Source organism: Vicugna pacos, chromosome 2 (genome assembly GCF_048564905.1).
Source record: "Vicugna pacos chromosome 2, VicPac4, whole genome shotgun sequence".
NCBI lineage: Eukaryota > Metazoa > Chordata > Mammalia > Artiodactyla > Camelidae > Vicugna > Vicugna pacos.
The window spans coordinates 62817954-62843133 of NC_132988.1; the positions used below are offsets into that span (position 1 = coordinate 62817954).

At 32.0% G+C, this 25180-nt stretch overlaps 1 protein-coding gene across 9 annotated transcripts in view; it reads left to right on the top strand.

The window, feature by feature from the left end:
• ADGRL3 (adhesion G protein-coupled receptor L3) overlaps window positions 1-25180 on the top strand; it is a 730953-nt gene that overhangs the window by 336090 nt on the left and 369683 nt on the right. For all 9 annotated transcript variants that reach the window (XM_072940759.1, XM_072940764.1, XM_072940768.1 and 6 more), the window contains one exon: window positions 7728-7941. In XM_072940759.1, coding sequence (XP_072796860.1) covers window positions 7728-7941 — 214 coding nt within the window. The remainder of the gene's footprint in view (window positions 1-7727; window positions 7942-25180) is intronic.

Sequence of the window (25180 nt, forward strand, 5' to 3'; positions counted from 1 at the left end):
ACACAGTTTTAGAAATTTTATCCCTTATGAATATAATTGGAGGACAGTGTGGAATGTAATTTTATTAAATGTTGAAAACTTATAACAAGTAGATATGAATTCATTTATTCATACACTTGCTATGTTTTTAGGCAATCTCCACGTGGACAATTTAAAGGTCACCACTTTGTATATGTATCCTCAAAAAGTGTAATTAATGTTACCCTCATGCCAAAGCTTCATAAGTCAAAAGGAATAGCTTTATATTAATTGTTTTATGATAGTCCACTCATTAGAACATTTTTTCCGCTGTAATTTTGGTAATTCTAAATTTCACGCTTTTCTTTTTGACCTCAGAACATAATTGCCTTTGGTTATTCCTCCAGGGTGTTAATTTTAATTGTCACTGTGTTACACTTAATTAAATACTAAGATACTTAAATTATATATATTCTTTGTTGAAATAGACTTGCTGTAATTCAGTTTATTAGATGCTTAACTCGTAGTAGATGTACTTTTAAAGAAAGTAGATGATAGATTGATATTTCATTGGGTTTCCAGTGTTATTTTTGCTTTTAAGTATTTCAGACTAGATTTTTGGGGCACATATTTTAAAAGATGGATAAGTGTTGGCATGTAAAAAGGCACAGAAAAATATATACATTTAAAAATATCATGTCATAGGCTCCGCTGAAACTTAAAATTGGGAATATTTTCTTTTTGGCAGCATTTAAGTTATGAAGTATTTTTAAAAGGTATTGCTGATAATTTATTGTAGAAAAAAACCCACTTCCAGATATGTAAGTGTCCTTCTCTATAATTAAGAAACTCCTTTAAAATCATTAGCCTTGACTTAGAAATATTTTAATTTACTTCTTCATAAGGAACCAGATCTGTTTCCTTTTTCATTTTAAAGTTTTCAAAAGAGCCTTTTTTCCTTCTTATGATCATTGGTAGATAGGAGAAAATAATGTTTTTAGTACCTACTGGTAATCTATTTATAGTGCTGAAAACTGAGTATTTTTATATTATATATAATGTATGAGATATATGATTAAATAATAAAGTAAGATTAAAATATATTAAGAAAAAAAACTAATGGCCTAAATAATGTTTAAGCAAGAGGATGATGATATTAGACTATCAGTGTGGGTCCATTCATAATGTTTCTCTTTTACTGATTTGGTGATTCTTAAGTATCATCTAACAGTTTCAATGTCCACTCTTTAAACATTTTTCAGACTTAATTCTGCACTGTATTGGTAATATATAGCCCAAAACTTAGTAGCTTTAAACAAATACTTCTTTACCCTCTATGGATTCTTTAGGTTAGCAATCTGGGAGTAGTTTAGCTTGTTGATTCTGACTCAAGGTTTCTCCTAAGGTTGTAGTTACCCAAAGGAAGACTTTCTGGTAGCTGGACGGTCAGCCTCCAAGATGCCTCACTCTCCTCCTTGCCAGTTCATTCTGGCTGTCAGCAGAGTTCTTAGTTCCTTTTCTGAACTTCTCCATGGGCTGCTTGTTAATAAACTGCTCTTGGAAATAAATAATACACTCTCATTTCTACTAGGCTATGTCCATTAGAAGTGAGTCACTTAGTAAAGCCCACTATTCAGGGAGAAAGGGGATAATATTGGAGAACTATCAAAGGATTGTAAACACATTGTAAAATTATATATGTCCAGTGATTAAGTAATATGCTCTTCATTTCTTCAGTGTCCGCTGATATTCCAACTTCTGCATTCATTCTCTTCCACTCTATAGGCACTCCTTGAGCTACTTCATGTTTATTACCATGGTTTTAGCCTGAGTTCTAGACTCATGAGTGCAAATGAGGACTGAACATTTCTGAGTATTATCCTGACACCTTAAATTCAACGTGTTTAAAAACTTAATTACACTGGGTTAATTCCGTCAACCAACTAGCTGGCTGCTTGACTCCTAATCAGTGTTGAATCTTTCACTTATACTTATTTATATACTTTATCCTAGAATCCTATGTCTCAGATAGCACTTCCTTTTTGCATACTCCCTTCTAATGTCCTAGGGTTATCCTAGCAAGTCTCTGACCTCTGTTCCTTGGAATCCAGGAGGAATTTTTTTTTTTGCCTTACATTTAAATTTTTTTAATATAATTTTAAAGGTTACACTCTGGTTATGGTTATTACAAAATATTGACTATATTTCCCATGTTGTACAATACATCCTTGAAGCCTACCTTACATGCAGTAGTTTGTACCTCCCACTCCCCCGCACTGTACTGCCCCTTCTCTGCCTCACTGGTAACCACTAATTTGTTATCTGTATCTGTGAGTCTGATTTTTTTTGTTTCAATCATTTCTTGTACTTTTTAGATTTTGCATATTTGTGATATCATGCAGTATTTGTCTTTCTCTGTGTGACTTATTTCACTTAGCATAATGCTCTTCAGACCCATCCATGTTGCTGCAAATGGCAACATTTGTTCTTTTTTATGACTGAGTAATATTCCATTATATATATCACATCTTCTTTATCCCTTTGTCTGTTGATGGGCACTTAGGTTGCTTCCATATCTTGACAAATGTACATAATGCTGCTATGAACATTGGGGTGCATGTATTTTTTCAAATTTAGTGCTTTGGAGTTTTTTGGATATATATCCAGGAGTGAAATTGCTCTGTTACATGGTAGTTCTATTTTTAGTTTTCTGAGAAACCTCCATAATGTTTTCCACAGTGGCTGTACCAATTTACATTTCCACCGAGTGTAGGAAGATTCCCTTTTCTTCACATCCTCGCCAACGTTTGTTATTTTAATGATAGCCATTCTGATAGGTGTGAAATGATACCTCACTGGAGTTTTTATTTGCATTTCCCTGTTGATTAGCAATGTTGAGCATCTTTTTACGTGCCTGTTGGCCATCTTCACTTCCTTTTTAGAAAAAAAGTCTATTTAGTTCTGCCCTTTTTTTTTATTTCACTTAGGAGATGGATCCAAAAAGATAATTGCTGCTATTTTTGTCGATGAGTGTTCTGCCTATTTTTTCCCTCTAGGAGTTTTAGAGTATCCTGTCTTACATTTAGATCTTTAATCCATTTTGAGTTTATTTTTGTACACAGAGTTAGAGAATGTTCTAATTTCATTCTTTGCCTGTAGCTGTACAGGTTTCCTGGCATCACTTATTGAAAAGACTGTATTTTTCTATTGTGTATTCTTGCCTCCTTTGTCATAGATTAATTGGCCAAAGGGCATGGGTTTATTTCTGGGCTCTCTATCCTGTTCCATTGACCTCTATGTCTGTTTTCGTGCCATTGCCATACTTTTTTGATTACTGTAGCTTTTAATATAGTCTGAAGTCAGGGAGAGTGATTCTTCCAGCTCTGTTCTTGTTTCTAGAGACCATTTGGGATATTTTGTGTTTCTATACAAATTTTAAAATTATTTGTTCTAGTTCTGTGAAAAATGTCGTTGATATTTTGATAAGGATTTCTTTGAATCTGTAGATTGCCTTCAGTAGTATGGTCATTTTAACAATACTGATTCTTCCAGTCTAAGAACACATTATATCTTTCTATCTGTTTGTGTGGTCTTCAGTTTCTTTCATCAGTGTCTTACAGTTTTTGGAGTATAGGTATTTTGTCTGTTTAGGTATTTTATCCTTTTTGATATGATGGTAAAAGAGATTGTTTCCTTAGTTTCTCTTTCTGATACCTCACTGTTAGTGTACAGAAATGTGATAGATTTTTCTGTATATTAATTTTGTATCCTGCAACTTTATCCTGCAGGAGTAATCATTTTCCTGTTTGGTCTCTAGCTTTTAGCCTCCTGTCTCCATCCTCACCCCTCCATCTTTAGGTTAGTCTCTTTAGTTAGCATAACTCACAATTCACCAAGAATTTATAGCATTTTGAGTCAGTTGTCACCAAGCAGGATTACAGTAGGAAAGCCCGAGGAAAGACTTAAAAAAACAAGAGGTTTCAGCAATATAATGGCTGATGTCTCAGAAAAGGAAGAATGAATCGGAGTGATTTATACTGAATCATAAACAGGGAGCTATTTCTCTTGTTATTTAATCCTGGGTCAGGAGCGCTTTTAGTTAGGCATGTGTTTGACATGGAACTTGGACACATCCTGAGTTTCTGGCCATCTTTAGCAGAGAAGCTCAATTTCATTTGTGTCTCCATAGTCCCATGGTCAATGGGTAGTTCCAAAGTACAACATCTTACCAGAAGTCTACCAGATTCCACATCTAAAGCTTTTCCAATTTATTGAGCCAATGTATATCAGACACCCAATAGGTGACATTCTGTTCCTTGTTACAGAAGATTAATAACTCATGGGATAAAAGTGGGAAGGAGCTCAAGTCCCATATTATTTTTCCATAGTCACTTCACAGTGCCCTGTGCAATATTACCCTGCTACAGAATACAATAGATTTCATTGACTAACCTGAATTTGAATTGTTGACATTTTCCATATCTTAATCTTTTTCTCTAGTAACCAAAGTATCTCCATTGTTAGCACGATAACTGAATAGTAAACAAAACAAAGACCATTTACCTTAAGCATATTTTTTCATTGAATGTTGGTTGTTGATTAAAGCATTTTGCAATATAATTAAAGGTAGTTTAAGTAGCTAATTAGATAATGTTATACAGTAATTTCCAGTAACACATTCCTTTAAAAGAGAGCATCCATCATTTAGGAATGCAATTTATCACTGAGTTACTGTTACAAATGCAATTATATATTAAATGGAAGAGAGCATCACAAATCAACCCTGGTATTCTGTAAAAATTTCCATATCCATAACTTTTGAATAATTCTTAAGGGGTTGAAGAGATATGTGAGAAATTTGGGACTCCATATTTTAGTTGACCTTGCAATTGTCTGGTAACTGGTTCTAAATCATATTTTTGGCAGTTAAGACCCAGATTAAAGCTAAATCTGTGTACACATGTTTTGACAAAATTGACTGATGTGTTTAATCAACCAAATTGTCCACTTAGTCAAACAAATGCTTTGACTGTATGATTTGCTTATTTGTTTTTTTGTTAAACCTACTAGTTTTAAACAATTAACTTAATTGGTTAGGTTAACAAAATATAGCAAGATCATCTCAATGTTTGGAAGCAAGTTCAATGGGATTTTCTTTAAAATGGCTATACCAAAGTTAAGAAACAAATTGTCTCTTGGCTTATGCTCAAAAATTTACTGTAAAACATTCTGACAAATTCTGATTTCAAGAACCTTTTATAAAAAAGCAAACACAAAACATCTAGTTTCTATTTAAACTGATTAAAATCATGAAACTGGATTCCCAAACTGGAACATTTTTATTGTTCAATGATTTTATTACTTAAAATACTATATATACTAATCAAAATGTCTTTTTCCATTAAAATAGAATCTTGGTACTAAAAAGGACTTCACGTTTAAACAGCAAACTAATTTCAGAATGATAGATAAGCATGTATACTTATTTTAGAAACAATAGAAACACATATTTCAGAAATTCAATGTCTGTTGTGAGACTGTCCTGTCAAAATGCTGACTCAACATCAAACTTTAGAAATAATGTTACAGCCAAGTTCTGTTTATGTTAGTCTTCGTAACATTTCTTTGATCAGTGCTGTGGATGTGCTAGTCGTGTGTGTATGTGTGTCTGTGTCTGTCTGTCTGTCTGTCTGTCTGTCTGTCTGTCTCCCTGCCTGTGTTTGAAGGGAGTAGGGGAGAAAACAGAAAAGATGTTGAATGATAACCAGACCAGAATGGAATTAACTGTACAGTGCAGCTTGAGCACTTTAACCTGCTTTGAACTTATTCTGGGGTCTTTGGTACGTTTATAGTTTTTCCAAAATATTATAGAAATGAGGTAAAAACTAATCTCTTTCTCAATTTTGAAATAATACATGTGGTTCTACAACCAAATCAATATTTTCTGTAAGTTTCAAGGGAAAATATTTATAGTAATAAAATTTCTCTTCCCTTATTCCCACTCTTAACACTTTCTCACTTCTCTCTACTTTACCTTTAACATTTCATGTTTAGTAAAAAAAAAAAAAAGCCATAAGAAAAGTTGAATGTATTTATTTAAATACATTTTATGTATGTGAACATTAGTGAGTTAATCAACTATCCATGCAAATTTATAGCTATCATGCATTTATCTGTATGATTAATTCTTTTATGTGAAAATCAACTTATTAGCTGGCTGGTAATCACAATTTTAGAATTTCAACTATGTGCTTTTAAAAGACGACTTGTTGAGTTTTTACAATAAAACATTTGACTGTCTTCCAATAATGTACTGATTATGTTCATAATCTAGGAATGTAAAACTCTTAAACCCGACATGAAAAGATAGATGATTTTCTGTGTAAAAATGAAACATGTATGTTCAGCAAACATCTGAAAGCAATAACAAACTGGAAAAACATATTTGCCATGAATATAAAGAACAAATTTTCAATTTTCTTTTTTGCCAAGAACTTTTGCAAAAACAAATTATGTGTAAATGTGAGCAAACAATTCACAAATAAAAGAAGTATGAAGGGTCAATAAATATATGAAAGTATATTGTATAAGTAAAATAGTGAAAATTAAAGATATTGTGTCTATCACATTGTCAAAATATAAAGGAATTGTTAATATGTACTTTTGAAGAGGAAAGTACTGCTGGTGGAAATGTGCATTTGTAGTAAGGTTTTTGGACATCTTATTCATATTTGCCAAACTTCAAGTATATATGCCTCTTCACCAATTTCATTTATAGAAGTATACCATAAAATGTATTTGGATAATTGTATTTTTCTATATTATGCAAGGTACACAGATATGTTTATTTTTCTTTGCAATATTATGGCACAAAAACACTGGGACATTTCTAAATGTCCATCAACATAAGACCAATTAAGTCATGTTTTATATGTATATATAATGCAGCCATTAAAATGAGGGATATGGCATAGAAATGAAAATATTTCCATCATGTTAAATTAATAAATAAAATACATCAAGGTCTCAATATGTGTAGTGTTATATTACCTGAGTAAGTTACTTAGGTAGGATTAAAAGAGGGGTAGGAAGAAACATATAAAGTGGTTTTTTTTTTCCTATAGAAAATTCTAATACAAAGGTTACCACATTGTTAACTGGTTGTCTTTTGATACTGGAGGAAATATGTGGGAAGGGAGCTGAAGGAAAATTTAATTTGTCTCCATACAAATTTCTATTTTCTTAAATAAAGAACATTCACTATTTATATAATTAACTCATAAAATGTACTGTGTTAATTATTACCTGAAACAATAAAACAATTTAAAAATTGAAATAGACTATTTATATCAGTATGTACAAACTCAAGAATAGTGCATTTTTTTGGTAACGGTTTCCATATAAAACAAAACAAAACATGCACACAATATTCTTGAGGTTAATCTGACAGTTTGCTCTACAAACTGCATGATATTTCTGTATAGTCTTTAGCTCACATTCCAGCCAATATTTTAGAAAATCCAGGGTGCTTTTTTCCATTTATAAGAAAAAATAACTTACTTTTTTTATATATATAAGGTTTTTAAGAAATAATTATTATTGTTAGCATTTTAAAAATCCTATGAAGTTACTGAAGTGAGAGAAATCTATTTTTAGTTAAAATTATGAGTCACAACTGCTTTATTCCTTGTTTTAGTTTATTCTAAACATGTACTTTTCCTTTGTAGATAAAAAAGATGATTTATTTTTCTTTCTCCTCCTTCTGGTAGCATTCAGCCGTGCCCCAATTCCAATGGCTGTGGTCCGCAGAGAGCTCTCGTGTGAGAGCTACCCCATAGAGCTCCGCTGTCCAGGAACAGATGTCATTATGATCGAAAGTGCCAACTATGGGAGGACTGATGACAAAATTTGTGACTCTGACCCTGCTCAGATGGAGAATATACGATGCTATCTGCCTGACGCCTATAAGATTATGTCTCAAAGGTATGATATTTCTAATATTCTTTGTGCATTTAATATAAACTTTCAAAATGCATCTGTGACATATTGAGTGTAGGTAAGAACATAAAAAATTTGTGTATTTTAGGATCCTCTGAACTTTTTCAGTATCAAACTATTCCCCATATCACTAAAATGCTACTTTTAAAATTGCAAGTAGTATTTGGAAAATATTAAAATGTATTAGATTATTTTTTCATGGTCTACTCTTTGTTCTCTCAAACTGGGTTCATTAGTTGAGAAACTAAATTTGTTTTTCAGTTTTCAAAAACAGAATTTTAGAATTTTCTCCATAAATTACAGAAAAACTGTTTTACTACTAGCAATTATTTTCCATCAGTGTAGATAAAAGAGAATAAAATTTAAATTGACAGGAAATGTTGATAGTTATTAATCAAAATACAGTAAAAACTATTGATTAATGGCCATTTGGCCTTGGAGAACAGTAAAGAAAGTATTACTTTGATAACTAGTATGTAAATTAATTCACTTAATATATTTAAGCTATCTGAAATATTACCGTATATTACCAAATAATATAAATTAAGGTACTATTTAAAGTTCCTGGATAAGTAAAAGAAGATCTTTAATTCTAAAGAGACTAGTAAATAGGAATCCATATTATAAAATTTTTATACTAAAAATTCTTGATAAATTAGCTAAATATTAAATATATTTCAAATGTGTGTTCACTATTACTACAGTTTCTCAGAAATCAGTGACAAAATCGTAACTATAAGCCTTCATACTTTCTGATTACTTGCTCACAAAGCAGTTCTTAAATAATAAATGATTTACTTAGTGAATTTGTTTTTCATTAGAATTTCTATTTAGGCATTTCTTTTGTTTAAGGATTTCTTAAAATATGCAGGAAATCATAGCATATGTAAAAATAAACAAATTGAAGTATAAAAGCAACAAGATTTTTAAGAATTATCTTTCTTGTGCTTAAGAAAGCCTACCTTATTTTTAATCACCTTGATACTGAAAATTTTGAGAGAGATATATATATGTATATATTTGTGTGTAATTAATACATTGATAGTCAATATTTTTAAAAAATTATGTGTATAAATTATTTAAAGAAATTATATCATGCCAAGATTTTGGTGATCAAAGCTTCTGAGGCATACTTGATGGATAGTGGTCTCTCTGGGCAAATCTAAGGGCTTTTATTTGTCTGTTTCTAAAATGCTGACTCATGCTAAGGTGAATTTTAACAGGAAAAAAGACTTTAAAATTAGGGATTCTATTTGATATAAGTTTGGTTGCATTCAACTCTTCTGTGTGTGTCTCTCATTGTTATATGTTTGATATATCTCTAACTATGGTTAAATTCTCCAATGTTTTATCTAAAAGTCTATCTAAAAGTCTAAGTATTTCATTACATGTAAGTGTTGTAATCATCTTTCAAGAGTGTACTTTTCCATAAGTAGTATAGAATAGACACCATGACTAAATTGTCATTTTATTTGTATCAGTCAGATCATCAAACATAGGATTTTTTAGAATCCATTCTGGATGTGAGTTGAGGAGGATTTTCAGCTTTTCTGTGATTAGGTTTTCATTTAAAATGTAGCAGAATCATTAACATCACTAGTTCTTTGATCTCTATATGATTTTCATTGAAATTGCCTTAATCCTTTCATTGATATTATTAATGGCTCCCAAAATAAGTCCTTAATCTTATAATTATTGCAAAAAATAGTTACAATGGATTCTCTGGAGCTACTGAATTATATAGGTTGCATCTATGAAGTGACAAATCTGCTGAGTAAAACTGCTTCAGGCACCCTGAGTAAATCATTTGTAGAAGCCCTCCTGGGGGGTTCTCAAGTAAAAATTGTCAGTTAGCTGAAATAGCTGTGGTTAATTCTCCATGGAGGCTAGTTCCTTGTTTGTATTTGAACTGTTAAATGTACTAAATTGACACTTGGCTGAAATAAATGCTTTGGCTCTTGGAGAAAAGAGATCGTCTTCCATCTTGTAAGCTTCCAAGAGATGGATGATCACGTCCACTTAAGCTGCGTTATAATGAACTTTCACTGTCATGCCAATGATAGCATGTTAAATAAGGCTAATAATAGCTAATTATGATATGGGCATATATATTAATTATGTTATAGATAGTTAAATGTGTTTGAATTAAAATCATAATAGAAAACATGTTTTTTAAAAGATATTTTAGATTTTTTAAACTTCTAGAATGACACTATGTCAGAGTCTAAAATTTCTAAGCATGTCTATACATGGGAGGATTATCACTAAATACAAACAATTATTTATGTATCTTTACATAACCTTGTTGATAAGCTTCATAACTTGCTTCAGCCTCAAAAATTAGACAGATGTCACAGGCAAGGACAGGCATGAAATGTTATTCACACAAGTGTTTGAATACATATTCAACAAATACATAATTAAAACTGTATACTAAAATGTTAGTTCTAGGTGTGAAAAAAGGAAGACTTGAAACAAAAAGGGTATGACATGTGATTTCTGCATTTTTTTTCCCCAGTAGAACTTTGCAATCTGACATCTGCTCTAGAGAAGCCAGTTTCCTCAGTGCCTTTCAGATTGAGCCTGGTATTCTCAAATCCAAGTGTGTTCTGTTGCTGTTCTGCCCCCAATCCCTGTGCTTTACCTCTTTTTCATTATACTACTAGAAGGCTTGTTAAAATGTAGAAATGCATTTATTATCCTTCTCAGAATTTCTGATTTCATTCACTGACTATCAACTGCATCCATCTTTATTTCGTCTAAACAATAATCCTATATTGTCACACTTCAGTCAGTTGCCTCGTCTTAAGTAAATTGTAGACTTCTAGAGGGCAGACTTTCTTTTGATTTTACTCAAAAATAACTTTTGATATGTAATGATATATAAATGAGTGAATAAATGTGCTCTCCAATTTTGTCATGCTCTTTGAAAGCTTCCCTAACACTATTATCTGAGTAATTTTTTGTTTCTTTTTATTTTGTCTTTACACACTTCAGAGTTTAAAAAAACAGTACATATAGCTTTGGAATCTAAATGTGAAATGACTGTTGGCAACTGATAACTGCAGAAAAAGTTTCGCATTTTGAATGCAGCAGAGGTTTCATGTTATCTTCAGTTATTAATGGAAATATTTACATTTTTAAATTCCACAAACACCCGAAAGTCCATGATTTGTAGTTCATTATGAGAGTTACTCTGGAGTTCAGTGGATGAATAAGCCAGGCCTGGTTCCTGCCCACAAAATTGTAGTTTTTTGGCTGATATAAAAACAAATAGCTTTATCAGTTGCTCAGTAATTTACTTTCTTCTCATTCATGTTTATTGAAGAGTTCACAACAAGTGGGAAATCTCTTCTACCTAGATAGTTTTAGGGAATGTTCACTGAAGAGGAAATGTTAGGCTGGTCCTTGAAGGATTGGGCATAGGTAGAACCAGAAGATAACCAAAGTATCTTTAGATATATAAATGGACAAACACCAAAAAAGAACACAAGGAAACAGTTTCCCTTCAGTGACCCTTCACCCATCCTTTTCTGGCAGGGCTTCACAAGCTTATTGGTGTCTGCCATGCACCATTTAATCTCTCTAGACCCTCTTCCAAACATGCCTGAGACCAGTCCCCCACCACCAACCATCCCTATAGATCCAGTGCACATGCTCATATGAAACCTTGATAATTCGATGGTAAATTAGTTTGGATACACTTCCCTTGTCAATAACCTCCTAATGGTGTCCATTTTTACAAATTGGACATAAATGCCATCTAAATGTGTGAAGTTTGAATATCATATGTTATGACATCCTCATGCCAGCTTTTTATGATAAATATTTTAAATATGTGATATAACAGCCTTACTTTACATAGAATTGCCCATATGTTTTAAATTAAAAAGGAATTTTGAATAAGCGTATATATGTATATATGACGTACATTTATTTATTGAGGTATAAGTTGTAAACATAAGTTTACAACTCACTGAATTTTCACAAACCAAGCTCATCCAATTAACCAGCATGTGAAGACTGAGAACATTAAGGGCACTTCAGACACCTACCTTGTGCTCTGTACCAGCCATACTCCCCACCGAGAATTTCTGCTATTGAGCCTTCTATCACCTTAAATTAGTTTTGCCCATTTTGTAATTAAATAAATGGCTTCATATAGTACTTGCATTTTAGTGTCTGGCTCTTCTCATTCAATGCATTCATTTTTTAATATAACTTTATTAAACTATTTTAATGTACCATATAATTCACCCATTTCAAGTGCACATTGATTTTTTTTTTAAGTAAATTTACCAAGTGGTGCAGTCATCACCATAGATCAGTTTTAGAATATTTATATCACTACAGGAAGATTCTGCATGCCCATTGTTGTTAATCCCCATCTCCTTCCTCACCCCATGAGATGACTTGTCTATTTTTCGTCTATCCTAAATGCATTATTTTTTGAGCTAAAACTGAATATTTGAAATCAAGCTAGGAGTAGTGGATGTTTTAATGGGGTTGTTATCAAAGATATATTAACCGTTATTTCTGGAGGCATGGACATAAATATGTTCCTTGCCTTTTGATTTCTCTCAAATCAAAAGATTATGAATCTAGACATTTAAAAGATGCTCTAGAGTTTTCTGTCAAGGAGCGATGTTAAATGTATAAAGGAGTATTTTTTTTTCCTATTTAAATGACATTTAAGTTTGACTTTTAATCTTTTAGCAGCATTTTAGCAATATTACATTTTCATGTGTCAGAGTCGTATCAGGAACATGCAAAACAAAAAGAGGCAGAGAGGAAGGAAGAAAGAGGGAATTATTTCTCACTTTTCTTGAAAAGTTATATTTCAGTTTATATCAGTACCACTGCAGGGGATTTTACAGCATACAAAAAGGTCTTGGTTTTTGTTGTATTCAATTCTGGTGAAGTTAAGAACCCCTTCAATAGCAGTAGAAGAAGAAATGCCAGTGGCAGTTTTTGTATGTACATAGCTGAGTAAATAATTCTGCAATAACCGTGTATAGACATGAGAGGTTTTTTTTTTCCAATTTGAGTATTCTCCTTTGCTCCTTATATTTATTACATTATGTCTTATATTTCTTTTATGAATAATAACAGATCAAATACAATTCTTCATTTCAGGGACTTTCCCATAAATACAGTAAAATGAACAAAAGAACAGATAGGCATAGGAACTATAATATATAACTAATTGCCTTAAGTATTACTGTTTGTATGCAAGTTTATTACGAAAATAGAAAGAAAAAAAAGGAGGGAAGGAAATAAAGGAAGAAAGATAACTTCTATTCCCAAATCCCGAATGTAGAGACAATGGAAACACTGGAAAGTTTCTGTCTGGAAGATATTTATCTCTTTTTTTTTTAATATTTTGTTGCATTTCAATTCTGAGAATTTGTATTTGATAATATTCTACTAAAATGCTTCCTGGTACAACTTACTATTAATTTAATTTTGAATGAAATTATATGTTATATATGTAGTTCAAAATTTAAAAATTTAATAAATGATTGAAATATTTCAGGAAAGCTTAGTATAAAAGTGAAAGGGAGTTGTGTTGGTTGTCTTACAGACCTTGAGAAATATTCACACTTTGTGCTAGGCACAATTTGTGGAAACTTGGAATCCCTGAGTCCTCTATGGGGATTCCACAGGGCCAAAACTATTTTCATAACAATATTAACATATTCTTTTCTATTTTCATTGTCTTAGACGTAGACACTGATGGTGCAAAAGCAATGGTAGGTAAAATTGCCCACATCTTAGCAAGGATCGAGGTAGTAGCTACAATGTACTTTAAAAAAAGTCTTGAGTTATTTTGGTTCTAATATGGTAAGTATTGATAGATACAACTCACATAAACTGATAGACTTTGGGAATCTTAATAATTTTAAGAGTTAAAGAGATGATGAGACAAAACCTCATGAAAATCAGTGATTTAATAAACAGTTATTTTTTCATTTCTACTTATTGGCTGAAAATTAATGATTAATGTTTTGTTTTTTATTATTTTTACATCACATAATACTCATTCTATTTGCTTTAAAGTCATTTAGACTTTTTCTATGAGTGAATTATTTTTGAAGGGAAGAATAGCTATACGTCATACAATAGCCCTTGCTAATGAAGAACCAAATAAGAATTAGACCCATTGCCTGAAAATTACTAGCATCATTTTCTGTTCAGAAACTCTTGTGATAAATCTTTCTTAGAATTGTGAAAACCTGTTTAATTTAAAAGTAAAATGATTAAAACAGTGGAAAATTAGAATAGCAAATTTTTAAAATAAAAATACTGCACAAATTAACAGTATGTTTTTATGGAGGGGAGAGAGAGTCCTGTCATGACATAATTCTAAAAACAAATATGTTGGAGGAACTAAATTTATAAGTATGTATACTGGAAAATATATTTTTCATTTTAATGTATCATTGTCAATTTTCTTTTTTAAAAAGAATCAATCTTGTAAAGACAGAATTTAAAGAGTTTTGAGCAGCTCTTTTCTGGCACTCTAAATTTTCTGAGTTCTTTTTAATTTAGCAGTGTTAATGGTAACTCCAGTGCCTGTAACCATTAGTAAATGCATTGGCAAACAAACTAAACCTGAAAAAAACTAAATTAGAGGTAGGGTGAGAATGGTAGATTTACCTGGAATTTTACCTGTTTCACATTTAATTTATAAAACCTAAGAATCACAGTTTTTCATTCATAATAAATGATCACATAGTTGTTTCCATACCTCTAGCTTCTTAGTTGATTTTACACTCTATAGTCAGCCTATAGAACTTGGCATCTTGTGGAAAATATTTAGAAGATACTACCAAAGAAAGAAGATAAGAAGTTTTTGAAAATTTGAGGATATAGGATTAAAATGCTGAAGCAGTTATCTTGGATATAGCTTAAATCCTAATGGAAAAGAACTAAGCAGATTATGAGCATAAATTCTGTCACTGATTAATTAGATATCACTGGACTCTGGAGGAAAATATGTTACAATGATATCTAGCAAACATTTGGAATAAAAACCTCAGTTTCTCTATCATTATAATGACTTTAAAGATTGTTGAAGCTATTGGGGGAGGGGGTGGCTTTCAAAGTATTTTGACTGCATTGATGAGGCTGAGTTACATGGACATAAGAAATTTACCTGAAATTACTTATTATTACTTATTATATGATGGTACAAACATGCCTGCTCTCCTTGGATACAAAGTCCATGGTTTTTTTGCTGTGCCTTTTTTTTTTTCTTCTTCTAAGACACTAGAAAAACTTTTTTTCATTTTTTACAAAGTTAAGTATAGTTGATTCACAATATTATGTTAGTTTCAGGTGTACAGAAAAGTGATTCAGCTATATATACATATATTTTTTCAGATTATTTTCCATTATTGCAAGATATTGAATATTGTTCCCTGTGTTATACAGGAAATCTTTGTTGCTTATCTATTTTATGTATAGTAGTTTGTATCTGTTAATCCTATACTCCTAATTTATCCCTCCCCTCAATCTTTCCCCTTTGGCAACCATAAATTTGTTTTCTGTGTCTGTGAATGTATTTCTGTTTTGTGTGTAGATTCATTTGTATTATTTTTTGAGATTTTCATATAAGTGGTATCATATAATATTTGTCTTTCTCTGACTTACTTCACTTAGTATGATATTCTCTATGTCTATTTATGTTGCTGCAAATGGCAATATTTCTTTCTTTTTTATGACTAATATTCCATTGTATATATTTATGTGCATATATATACCTATATACACACACCCCCTAACATCTTAAGCCAATCATCTGTTGATGGGCATATGGGTTGTTTCCATGTCTTGGCTATTGTAAATGGTGCTGCTATGAATATTGGAGTGCATGTATCTTTTCAAATTAGAGTTTTCATCTTTTCCAGATATGTGCCCAGAAGTGGGATTGCTGGATTATATGGTAGCTCTATTTTTAGTTTTTTAAGGAACCTCTGTACTATCTTTCATACTAGGTGCACCAATGTACATTGCCACCTACAATGTATGAGGATTCCTTTTTCTCCATACCCTCTCCAGTATTTATTATTTGTAGACTTTTTGATGATAGCCATTCTGACAAGTGTGAGGTGATAGCTCATTGTGGTTTTGATTTGTAATTCTCTAATAATTAGCAGTGCACTAAGAGTAATTTTTGTCACAAGGAAAGATCTTTTTACTTTTTTAGTAGATAAAAAAAAGCAAGTGAAATATTCAAATTGTTCACATTTTATATAATTCAATCTGTTGGTCAAATAAGAGTAGGATTTTAATGAAACCTGCCTTATAAAATTGATCAGTATAGCTATTTAGTTTTATCTTTGGGAAAATATCCTTTCCTAGCTTACTGATTTTACCTTTAAGCTAGAATTTTACTATCTAGTATATTATGCTCTTGAATAAGTAGGAAGCATATTAAGTTGTTATTGTTAGCAATAATACCTGTTAACATTTATTGTGTGCTTTTTATTTACTGTAAACTCTGGTGATGAATTTACCTTTGGTTATCTCATTTATTCCTCTCAATAACACTGAGAAATATATATCATTATCACTCCCATTATATCAACACGGAATTAAAGCACATAGAAATTAACTTAGTGAAGAACTTATTTTAAAGCCAATATACTGCCTTATTTGAGGCACTTGGATTTTGTTTATTGTAGCAAGCATGATAAAATAATAAAGTGTTAAGATTAAGAACAGGGCTCCTGGGGGAGGGTATAGCTCAAGTGGTAGAGCGCATGCTTAGCATGCTTGAGGTCCTGGGTTCAATTCCCAGTACTTCCCCTAAAATAAGTAAATAAATAAACCTAATTACGTCCCTCCCCAGCCAAAAACAAAAATTTAAATAAATAAATTAAAAAAAAATACAGGGCTTCTTATCATGATCATGATGGTGGGAAAAGAAACTCGTTTCCTCTCATTGAAACACTACACCATATATTGGGTTTGTTTGGCTGAAGTGTTATTAATATTCAACTACAGCTATACAAAATTTTTATTATTGAAATTTTTGATGGAAATAATTCGATTACTGTGAATCTTAAACTCTCCACTCTTCAACTCCTTTTTTATTTGAATCAATTACGTTTATAAAGTGTTTCGGGTAACCAATGCTTCTTGAAAAAACATGCATTGATAGAACAGAGCTGATTGTATTACTAAATGTTACCAGCTATAACCATATATAAGCAATATTAATTGAGAACTTTGTATGAGCGATACGGTGTTTTAGGGACTTTATATGAATTAACTCTTTAATTCTTCCCTCATTCCCATGAAATGGATACTACCGTCACTCCTTTACTGATGGGGGACCTAAAGCATAGAGAGTTTAATTAACATATCCAAGTTACACAGTTCAATGGCAAAGCTGCAAATTTAACCTAGGCAATCCAGCTCCAAAATCCACAGTAACTACTACAGTCAATCACCTGGTGTCATTTGTCTAAGATATGCACTAGTTTTAGTAAAAGGACTAACTCAGGAAACAAGTATGGACCAGTCACTATTACTGAAAAGAAAATACACACATGTGCATGTGTGCGTGCTAAGCCGCACGTGTACGTACACTATTAGTGACATAATGAAAACCTGGCATGAAGCTTATTAAATTATACGGCATTTATTTTCTGCCTTTGGATAAGTTTTCAGAAAAAAATCACTTAAGTACTTGTGGTGAAATTTACTGATTTACAGATTTTACTATTGCTTTTAACATTTTGGAGTTTATAGAGACACAATTATCTATCGGAATATTTCAGTAAAAGAGAAGTTATTGATAATATTGGAAAATAAGTTTAAATTTGCATGTTATATGGAAATAAAAGAAAACTGATAGCACTTAATGTGCAAACTTTAGACAGTGAGGGCTCATGAGTTAAAAACTTAATATATCACATGAATACTTTGAAATATTTGTAAATGAGAAAATGTATTATGCCAGCCTTTCTTAATCAAACTTGAATATAAGTAACAATGTGCTTCAAAATTTCTAATGCTTTATATAATGAGAAATTTAGACAGCATACATCTCCACAAAGCTATTGGTAATAGTTATAAAAATGAAAGTGGATCTTTATTTTTACCACATATGGTAACTTCATTTTAGTATAGATGTCAGTTTATTCATGTTTAGTATTTTCCATTTCCTGCCAGATTATTGTGAAATATATTGTAAATTTGCTTCCCTGAATACTCTGTTAGACACAAGCTTTAACTGATTTATTATTTCTTTATTATTAACACTATGACCAAATGAAGTATAGTTAAGAAGTCAGTCTATGTAAAGCATTTCGAACTTTCCCATGATGTGTTGATGTGATTATAGTTTCACTATAGGGAAAAAATGGTATTTCTCAAATTGTTGGGGGATAACCATTTCTCTAATATTTGTTAATATGAAAAATTACATTAATTGATACCATTTTCTATAAAATTAGATACTTACTTTGTCATATTTGTTGCAGAAAGATATGTAAATCATGTTTATTTGTAACTAGATTTACCAAATGGTAAGAGCAAAACATGTTTTTTCATGCATATGGGCTGATTTCGATTTATAAATATATGTTTCGGTACTTTGGCTCAAAAAGACTTGAGGTCTTTCCAAAACTGCTAGTATCCAGAGCTATTAGTACTATGAAAATAAACATTTGGAGACGTTTCTTAGACTTGTTAGTGTATTGAGGAAGTAATATTTGGAAAAGAATTCAAGCCTACAAAAATATTAAAATATAAACAGAGAAAATACTTCAAAAGTAATAAAAAAGACAGGAAGAGATGGAGATGATTGTTACAAAAGGAGGAACTTGACGGTTATGGGCTTGAAGGGAAGTAGGTGACAACTGAACTTAAAAAGAACCTTTTCAGATAGAATTGTTGATGTTGCTGAATTATTTAGAGATACTTTGATGTTCCCAGATCTTCACCACTGGTTATCTAAACAATGCTGTATGTTTTATATTTAATAAGTGTACTCCTGGAGATTTGAATTTACTCATCAAATACAGTGTAGTAATTTTATGTGAAAGATTTACAGCAGTCCTCTGCCAATATGAACATCTTATTAAAGATAATATTCTAATATTATCTGTTGATTTATTAATACTTATTTTTAATTTCATGGCAATAGTATTTTTTTGTTTTCTTTCATAATTATACCCATAAAGCCTGCCTGGCCTAGCTGTGTGCTACATCCTTGGGCATTTCTGTTACATAAGAATATGTTATATATGTGACTCTGATATATATTATATCTGCATGATTCTAACTTTATTTAGATACTGATTTTTACTATCTTAATTCTACCCTCAAACCACAAATATTTGTCTTTTCTTTAGAGTATGGTGTAAAATATCTATGACTAGTTTTATCATTTATAACCATCTAGACAGTGTGAATTATTTCTCTATGTATTTTAGAAATTAGGTTCACAAAAATGTACTCCTTTTTCACAAATTAGTCTCTGCAAAATTTGTCATAATAAAAGGCCTTTCACCTTTCCAAGGAATTCAAGTAGATCATCCTTGCCTGAGGAGATAGGATTCTGAATTACTTTCCAAGTTCAATTCTTGGGGGGGGAGAAAAGGGTATAGTCCTTCAAATGACTTATATTAAATTATTTCCTCCAAGAGCATTTCCCTGCTGTGACATTTAAAAAAAAAAAAACCCTACACCTATAACAACAAAAATTATGTGTAATCTTTCAGTGAAAGTTATAGAAGTGAAAAAGTATAAATTATTAAAAGCAGCACAAGGCCACATGGATATTGGAATGGAATATGAGCTCCATCTGCAAACTAACAGGAAAAAAATTTTTCTCTGTAAGATGTGAAGTATGTAACCTGTCTAAAATGTTGCATCATTACACATGAAGGAAAAGATAAGTATCCATGTGATGTAGTTGAATACATATTTGATATCAAGCTTTAATTGCATTATAAAATGATGTCAGCAACAAATGACAAAAAGAAGCTACAACATACATCTTACCTGCTAGACTCCTCTAGTCTGTTGTACCACAATTTCTCGTGGGAAACAATGGAAGAACATGTTCTATAGCATGAACTCAGTGTACCCCTAGCATGGCAGCTTTGAAACTATTTATGCCAGCAGTGTTGGTATACCTGTGTATACAACATGTATACAAATACAAATAAATGAGAATATCTGAGATATAAGTATATAGAGCGTTTATGATGTGTATTTCTAGAATGCTGATTAATTCCATTAAAAAATGTATTTACACTGGAATCATATAGTTATATTGTTATCTAATGGTTCAAGATTTCAAAAGGTTTACTTTTCCTCTCATTTATTAAGAAGTAGAGGAACATGTTTCTCATCCATTTATTTCATTGTTTTATTTTTAAAAATTTATTATTTATATCAGGAAGATAAGACATTTTATTTTAGTATTGATAGTAATGATGCTCAAACAGATAAAATGATTCATCCAAAGTTAAATGTGATCCTGAGCCTTTATATATTAATTAATCTATTTTCATAACTAGTTTATTTGGAAAGCGGACTGACTCATTTGATATTGTATGTCTTTCATTTATTGGCAACATGAAAAAACTTAGTTTAAATTCTTCTACTATAATTCAAAAATGAAATTTCCTGATTAAAGAGGAAACAAACTGGAAATGAGATATTCAACAGTGATATAGAGATTTATTAAGGAAAACATGTCTTAGAGTTCCAAAATTATATTAGTTTTAGGAAGAGGTTTAGAAACCAACTCCTTCCTCCTTAGATACTTAAATCTCACCTTATAGGTTCATAGCATGTGCTTTGCAATCTTTACAGCAGACTTTGATTTGAAATCCAAGCCATGTGTCCTGGTGCACATTGCTTCTATGAGCAAGTTAGAGGTAAAATACTTGGCTTGAAGGATCATACTGAGGATAGAAAAATCTGTTTTTTCACATGTGTAATAGCACAATGCTAAAGTAGTTACTATTATTATTACTAGAGATTCATATTTTTGTTTTATCCTCTGTTGTTGAATTAGAGGTGTCAATCAGGTGTTTGTTTTCCTATATAAGTCTAAAGTGAAGTATTTAAAGAATTTTGTCTCAGAAAGAATCTCTCTCCATTATGTCTTTAGCAATACATCAACTTCTTTAGCAATATATCAACTTCATATTATGACCTTTGGATAAAGACTTCTGGTTCTGGGAAAAATCCTTAAAGCACATGAATTTTTCCTTTGAAACCAGAAAGTTTTTTTTTTAAAAAAATTTTGGGGGGGCTTTCATTCTTTAAATTCTGGGACCTCAGGCCTCATTTCTGTAGTATGTATAGTCTCTTTTCCCTACCCCATTCCTTATTGTATAGTCCTATGTAAGAATGTCATCACTTTCTTACTAAAGTTATCTCTGAAGCTAAGAACTGTTCCAATTTCAGGTAAAGCATATGCCTCAAAATGATGGAACAGTGCTCACCAAAGTTTTTTATATATATATTCCTGATAGAAAATGAGTGAAATAGATACTGGGGAGATAATGAAAACTATCCACCCTTACTCCAAAGGCAATTCAAAATTTTATGTGGAATATCACAAAATAACTTACCCTTTAGAAAGAATCATGCCAAATATAATACTGTATAATATATTACAGATATAAACAAAGCTATTATTATTTCTTGAAAGCATTTGCTTCCCACTTAAAAGTTCATCTGTATGCTTAAAGAGGCTATATTTTGAGCCATAAAAATGTCACTAGCTTGACAAGAAGTGTGGCTTGGGAATGTATCCACAAATCATTCCTTTAGTCTTGAATGATATTGAATGATAAGATTTTGTAGATTTTCTCTCTTCTATTTAAGTATGATATTTCAAGCAATAATCTTCATAAATTTTTTAAGGAAGGCCTATCCTTGTAAGTTTCAACTCACCAGTGTCATTTTATTCTGTCAGTGTTGTTTGAAACATCTAGATAGGCCACATAAGGAATAGTCACCCACACACTGTTTATGTTAGTAATTAACAGAGAATTTTCAGAAGGATTATAGGCAATGTCATCACTCCAGCATTTTCTTCTTAATGAAGTAACCAGCACAGTGGGAAGCCAGCTCCAGTTTTAAACCCAGCAGGCGAAATTGTGGAATAGAAACTATTAAGTGTCAGAAGGAAGGGTTTGAATACAAAGTTTGCTATTACTGAAAATGATAGGAAGTTCTCTTGTAAGGAAATACCTCTTGGAGAATCTAGTCTAGGAGCTTAGAAAACTTCAGGGGTCTTTTCAAATATATATTACGCATTTTCTTATAGTTAGAAATTCCACAAACCTAAAGAGGATCAGATTTTGCCTTGGCTTGTGAAGACCCTCCCTCGTAAAACTAGGACAAGGATTGTTTAAGTAGGCTCTTTCACATATGCCCATAGGTTTGGGGATAAGTAGTCATCTCTCAGCACTTAGAATATTTTCAGAAGGAAAAACTGAACAGGAAACAGCAGCCGTTTGAAAAACGAATCTAACTCCCATTCCTCTTAGTCTCCCTCCCCGCCCCCTTTTGCCTGACCTCTGGCCTTTGGTTTAATGGCACTAATGACTAAGAATGGTTCTGATCCTGGGGGGAGGCACATGCCTAAAAATAACAATGCTCAACAGAGGTAAATCTGTTTGTTCTTGACAGAAAACAAGAGAAATAAATGCAGGGAGGTAGTCAAAACTCTCCTTCCGTTACGAAAGTAAGTCAGAATTTTATGTGGCATATCACAAACTGGTTTTCCCTCTACTGTAATTAACAATGCCAATCACAAAGACTCAGAATCTTTCAGGTCTCTGCAGTACCACTTCCCCTCAACAGAACCAAACCAAGCCAAAGAAGACAAACAGTGTTCCCACAGCGGAGCACTCCAATTTTGAAAGAAAACTGTGCCTCTGTTTCAGTCTCACAGCACATAGAGCACGGGAATGCCTTGTCATCTGATTGGAGGTCCTACATTAAAGAAGAGATATTTGGCAGGAATTAAAGTTGAATTCAAATTTTTTGTTGTTGTTGTTGTTGTTTTGTTACAAGTTTTACATAAGGCATTTGCAAATTCTCCTCCTCTTTTTGTCACTGATCTGAGGAGACTAGCAGTGAAGCCTTGGGCTGGTACTCACCCCTGAGTGTGTGCTGATGCTTCTAACCGAGACCTGGGTCCCTCCTTTCTGTCACTGCCAGCTCTGCACTCCAGCTTGTTGAGGTGCAACTAAAGAAAGAAACTGGATGTGGGAAGCACTGGCCAGGCTTCCTCCTAACTACAACCTCCAGGATTCCTTAAATTTAAAAAAAAAAAAAATCAGTGGTATTTTTATTCTGAAATAAAATGTTCGTAAAAGATAAAAAGAGGAGAACCATCACATCTTACTCTTGGAAAGAAATAACTAGTGAATTCCATATGGAAAATGTTTAAAATTGCATATTATGACTTACCAGGAAAAAAAAGTCTTAAAACAATGCAAAATATCAAATGAGCCTTTCTTCCCATTTGTCTAGTTTAAATTACACTTTAAGATTTGATAAAACAATTCCATATGTTCATGACAATAATTGCTGCAGTTTTTACGGCGTCCTAACATCTCTTAAAACATGTACTAAATGAAACATTGCTAGATGTTTTACAGTAAATGGTATGATTCATTTGTAACAGAAAATAAATATATATTGCTTTTATCAGCAACCAAACATTTGAAAACTGTTTTCCATTTCAGTCAGAATAGAAAAAAATCAATAAAAATTATATTATAAACACATGAAGCCCATTAATCTACCAAAAATTAGGAAACATTTTCATTATAGGAAAAACCTACTGTGCACTAAAATGGAAATCAAAAGTTAATTATTCAGGTTTTTGGGAAGCCTTTAAAGTTGTATTACTATGAAAAGACAAGAAAGGAGAGAGTCCAGATATTATAAAAAAGAAAAAAAGTATTTCTATCTAAAGCCCTGGCCTTCAAGAATGTTACTAATTAACCACTTCCAACTTGTCAGCCTTGTTACCTGGCTAAAGTGTCTAAGCCAAAAATGGAGGGAGATACTGGAGCTTTTCTCACTCTAAGGATAGAGTGTAGAAAAGGGTGGTGTGTATAGGGAAGGGTCAGATACGTAACTCCCTTTGGCCTATGTGCATCTGGTCCAGAACTAGTGTTCACAAGAACCAGTCTTTAGCTTATTTGTACCATCCTTCACTGTTGCCATGTCCCCTATCAGAGAATGTAAATCATTTTAATGTTAGGCCAAAATAAACAACCTTTAGGGTACACATGTTGTCAAGAAAGATAAAGTGATACATGCTAAACCAAATGAAAATGACTTGGATTATCTACTACTTGGGTCATCAGGGTTTCGCAGAAGATTAGTGCAAGAAACTACAGTTTATTGAGGGCTTTTAGTTTCTTCTACCACCTCAACAAGACTTTGTCCAGACTTTTCTCTTAGCTTCTTGCCTTGACTGTGGTTCTTTGTGACAAGATGCTTTGGTTTGTAAAACATAATGTGGAATAAAGGATCCACTAAAGTCGGAGTGGGGGAGGAAGGAAACAAGGAAGTAAATTTTGCAGAATTTGGAGCTTCAGTAAGTAGTCTTTTTCAGCTTCTGTGCATATGCATTGAGTAAAGAAGATTGTTAATTTTGTTTCGTAAGAGAAAACAATGTTTCATAAGAAATGTCTACAGCAAACCTGTGTCTGCAAGAATAAAACATACAGTGTGATGCTACTTCTTAGAAGTATCTGGCAGCTCCAGTTGAGTCAGTCATAATAAATGCAAGAATATATACTTTCATTAATCATTCCATATTCTGTATCAAAACTGTGATGAACAAGTAGTTCTGCTTATAGTCTAGGGATATGGTTATATTATGGGTAGTTTAAGACCCTTCATTTCAAAGTAAAAGCCTAAAAGAAACCAAAAGGCTGTTTGGTTTTGTCAGTAAAATTATTTAATACAAAAGAATACGAGTTTTTTCAAACAGCCAAAAAATACTCAGGGTCTCTATATTGCCATAGACCTTTATTGAAAGGTTATATATATGAAATGAGTATTGAGAGCTGATGCTGAGCAAAGTCCAGGCTTGACAGCATAAATGTACTTAAATTAACCATAGAGATGAGCTATTACTAAAGATGCTTCCACTTACACTGCTGTGCCATGAGTCCTGCTAAGTTCCAGGAACTTAAACATGATGAAAATGGTTCCT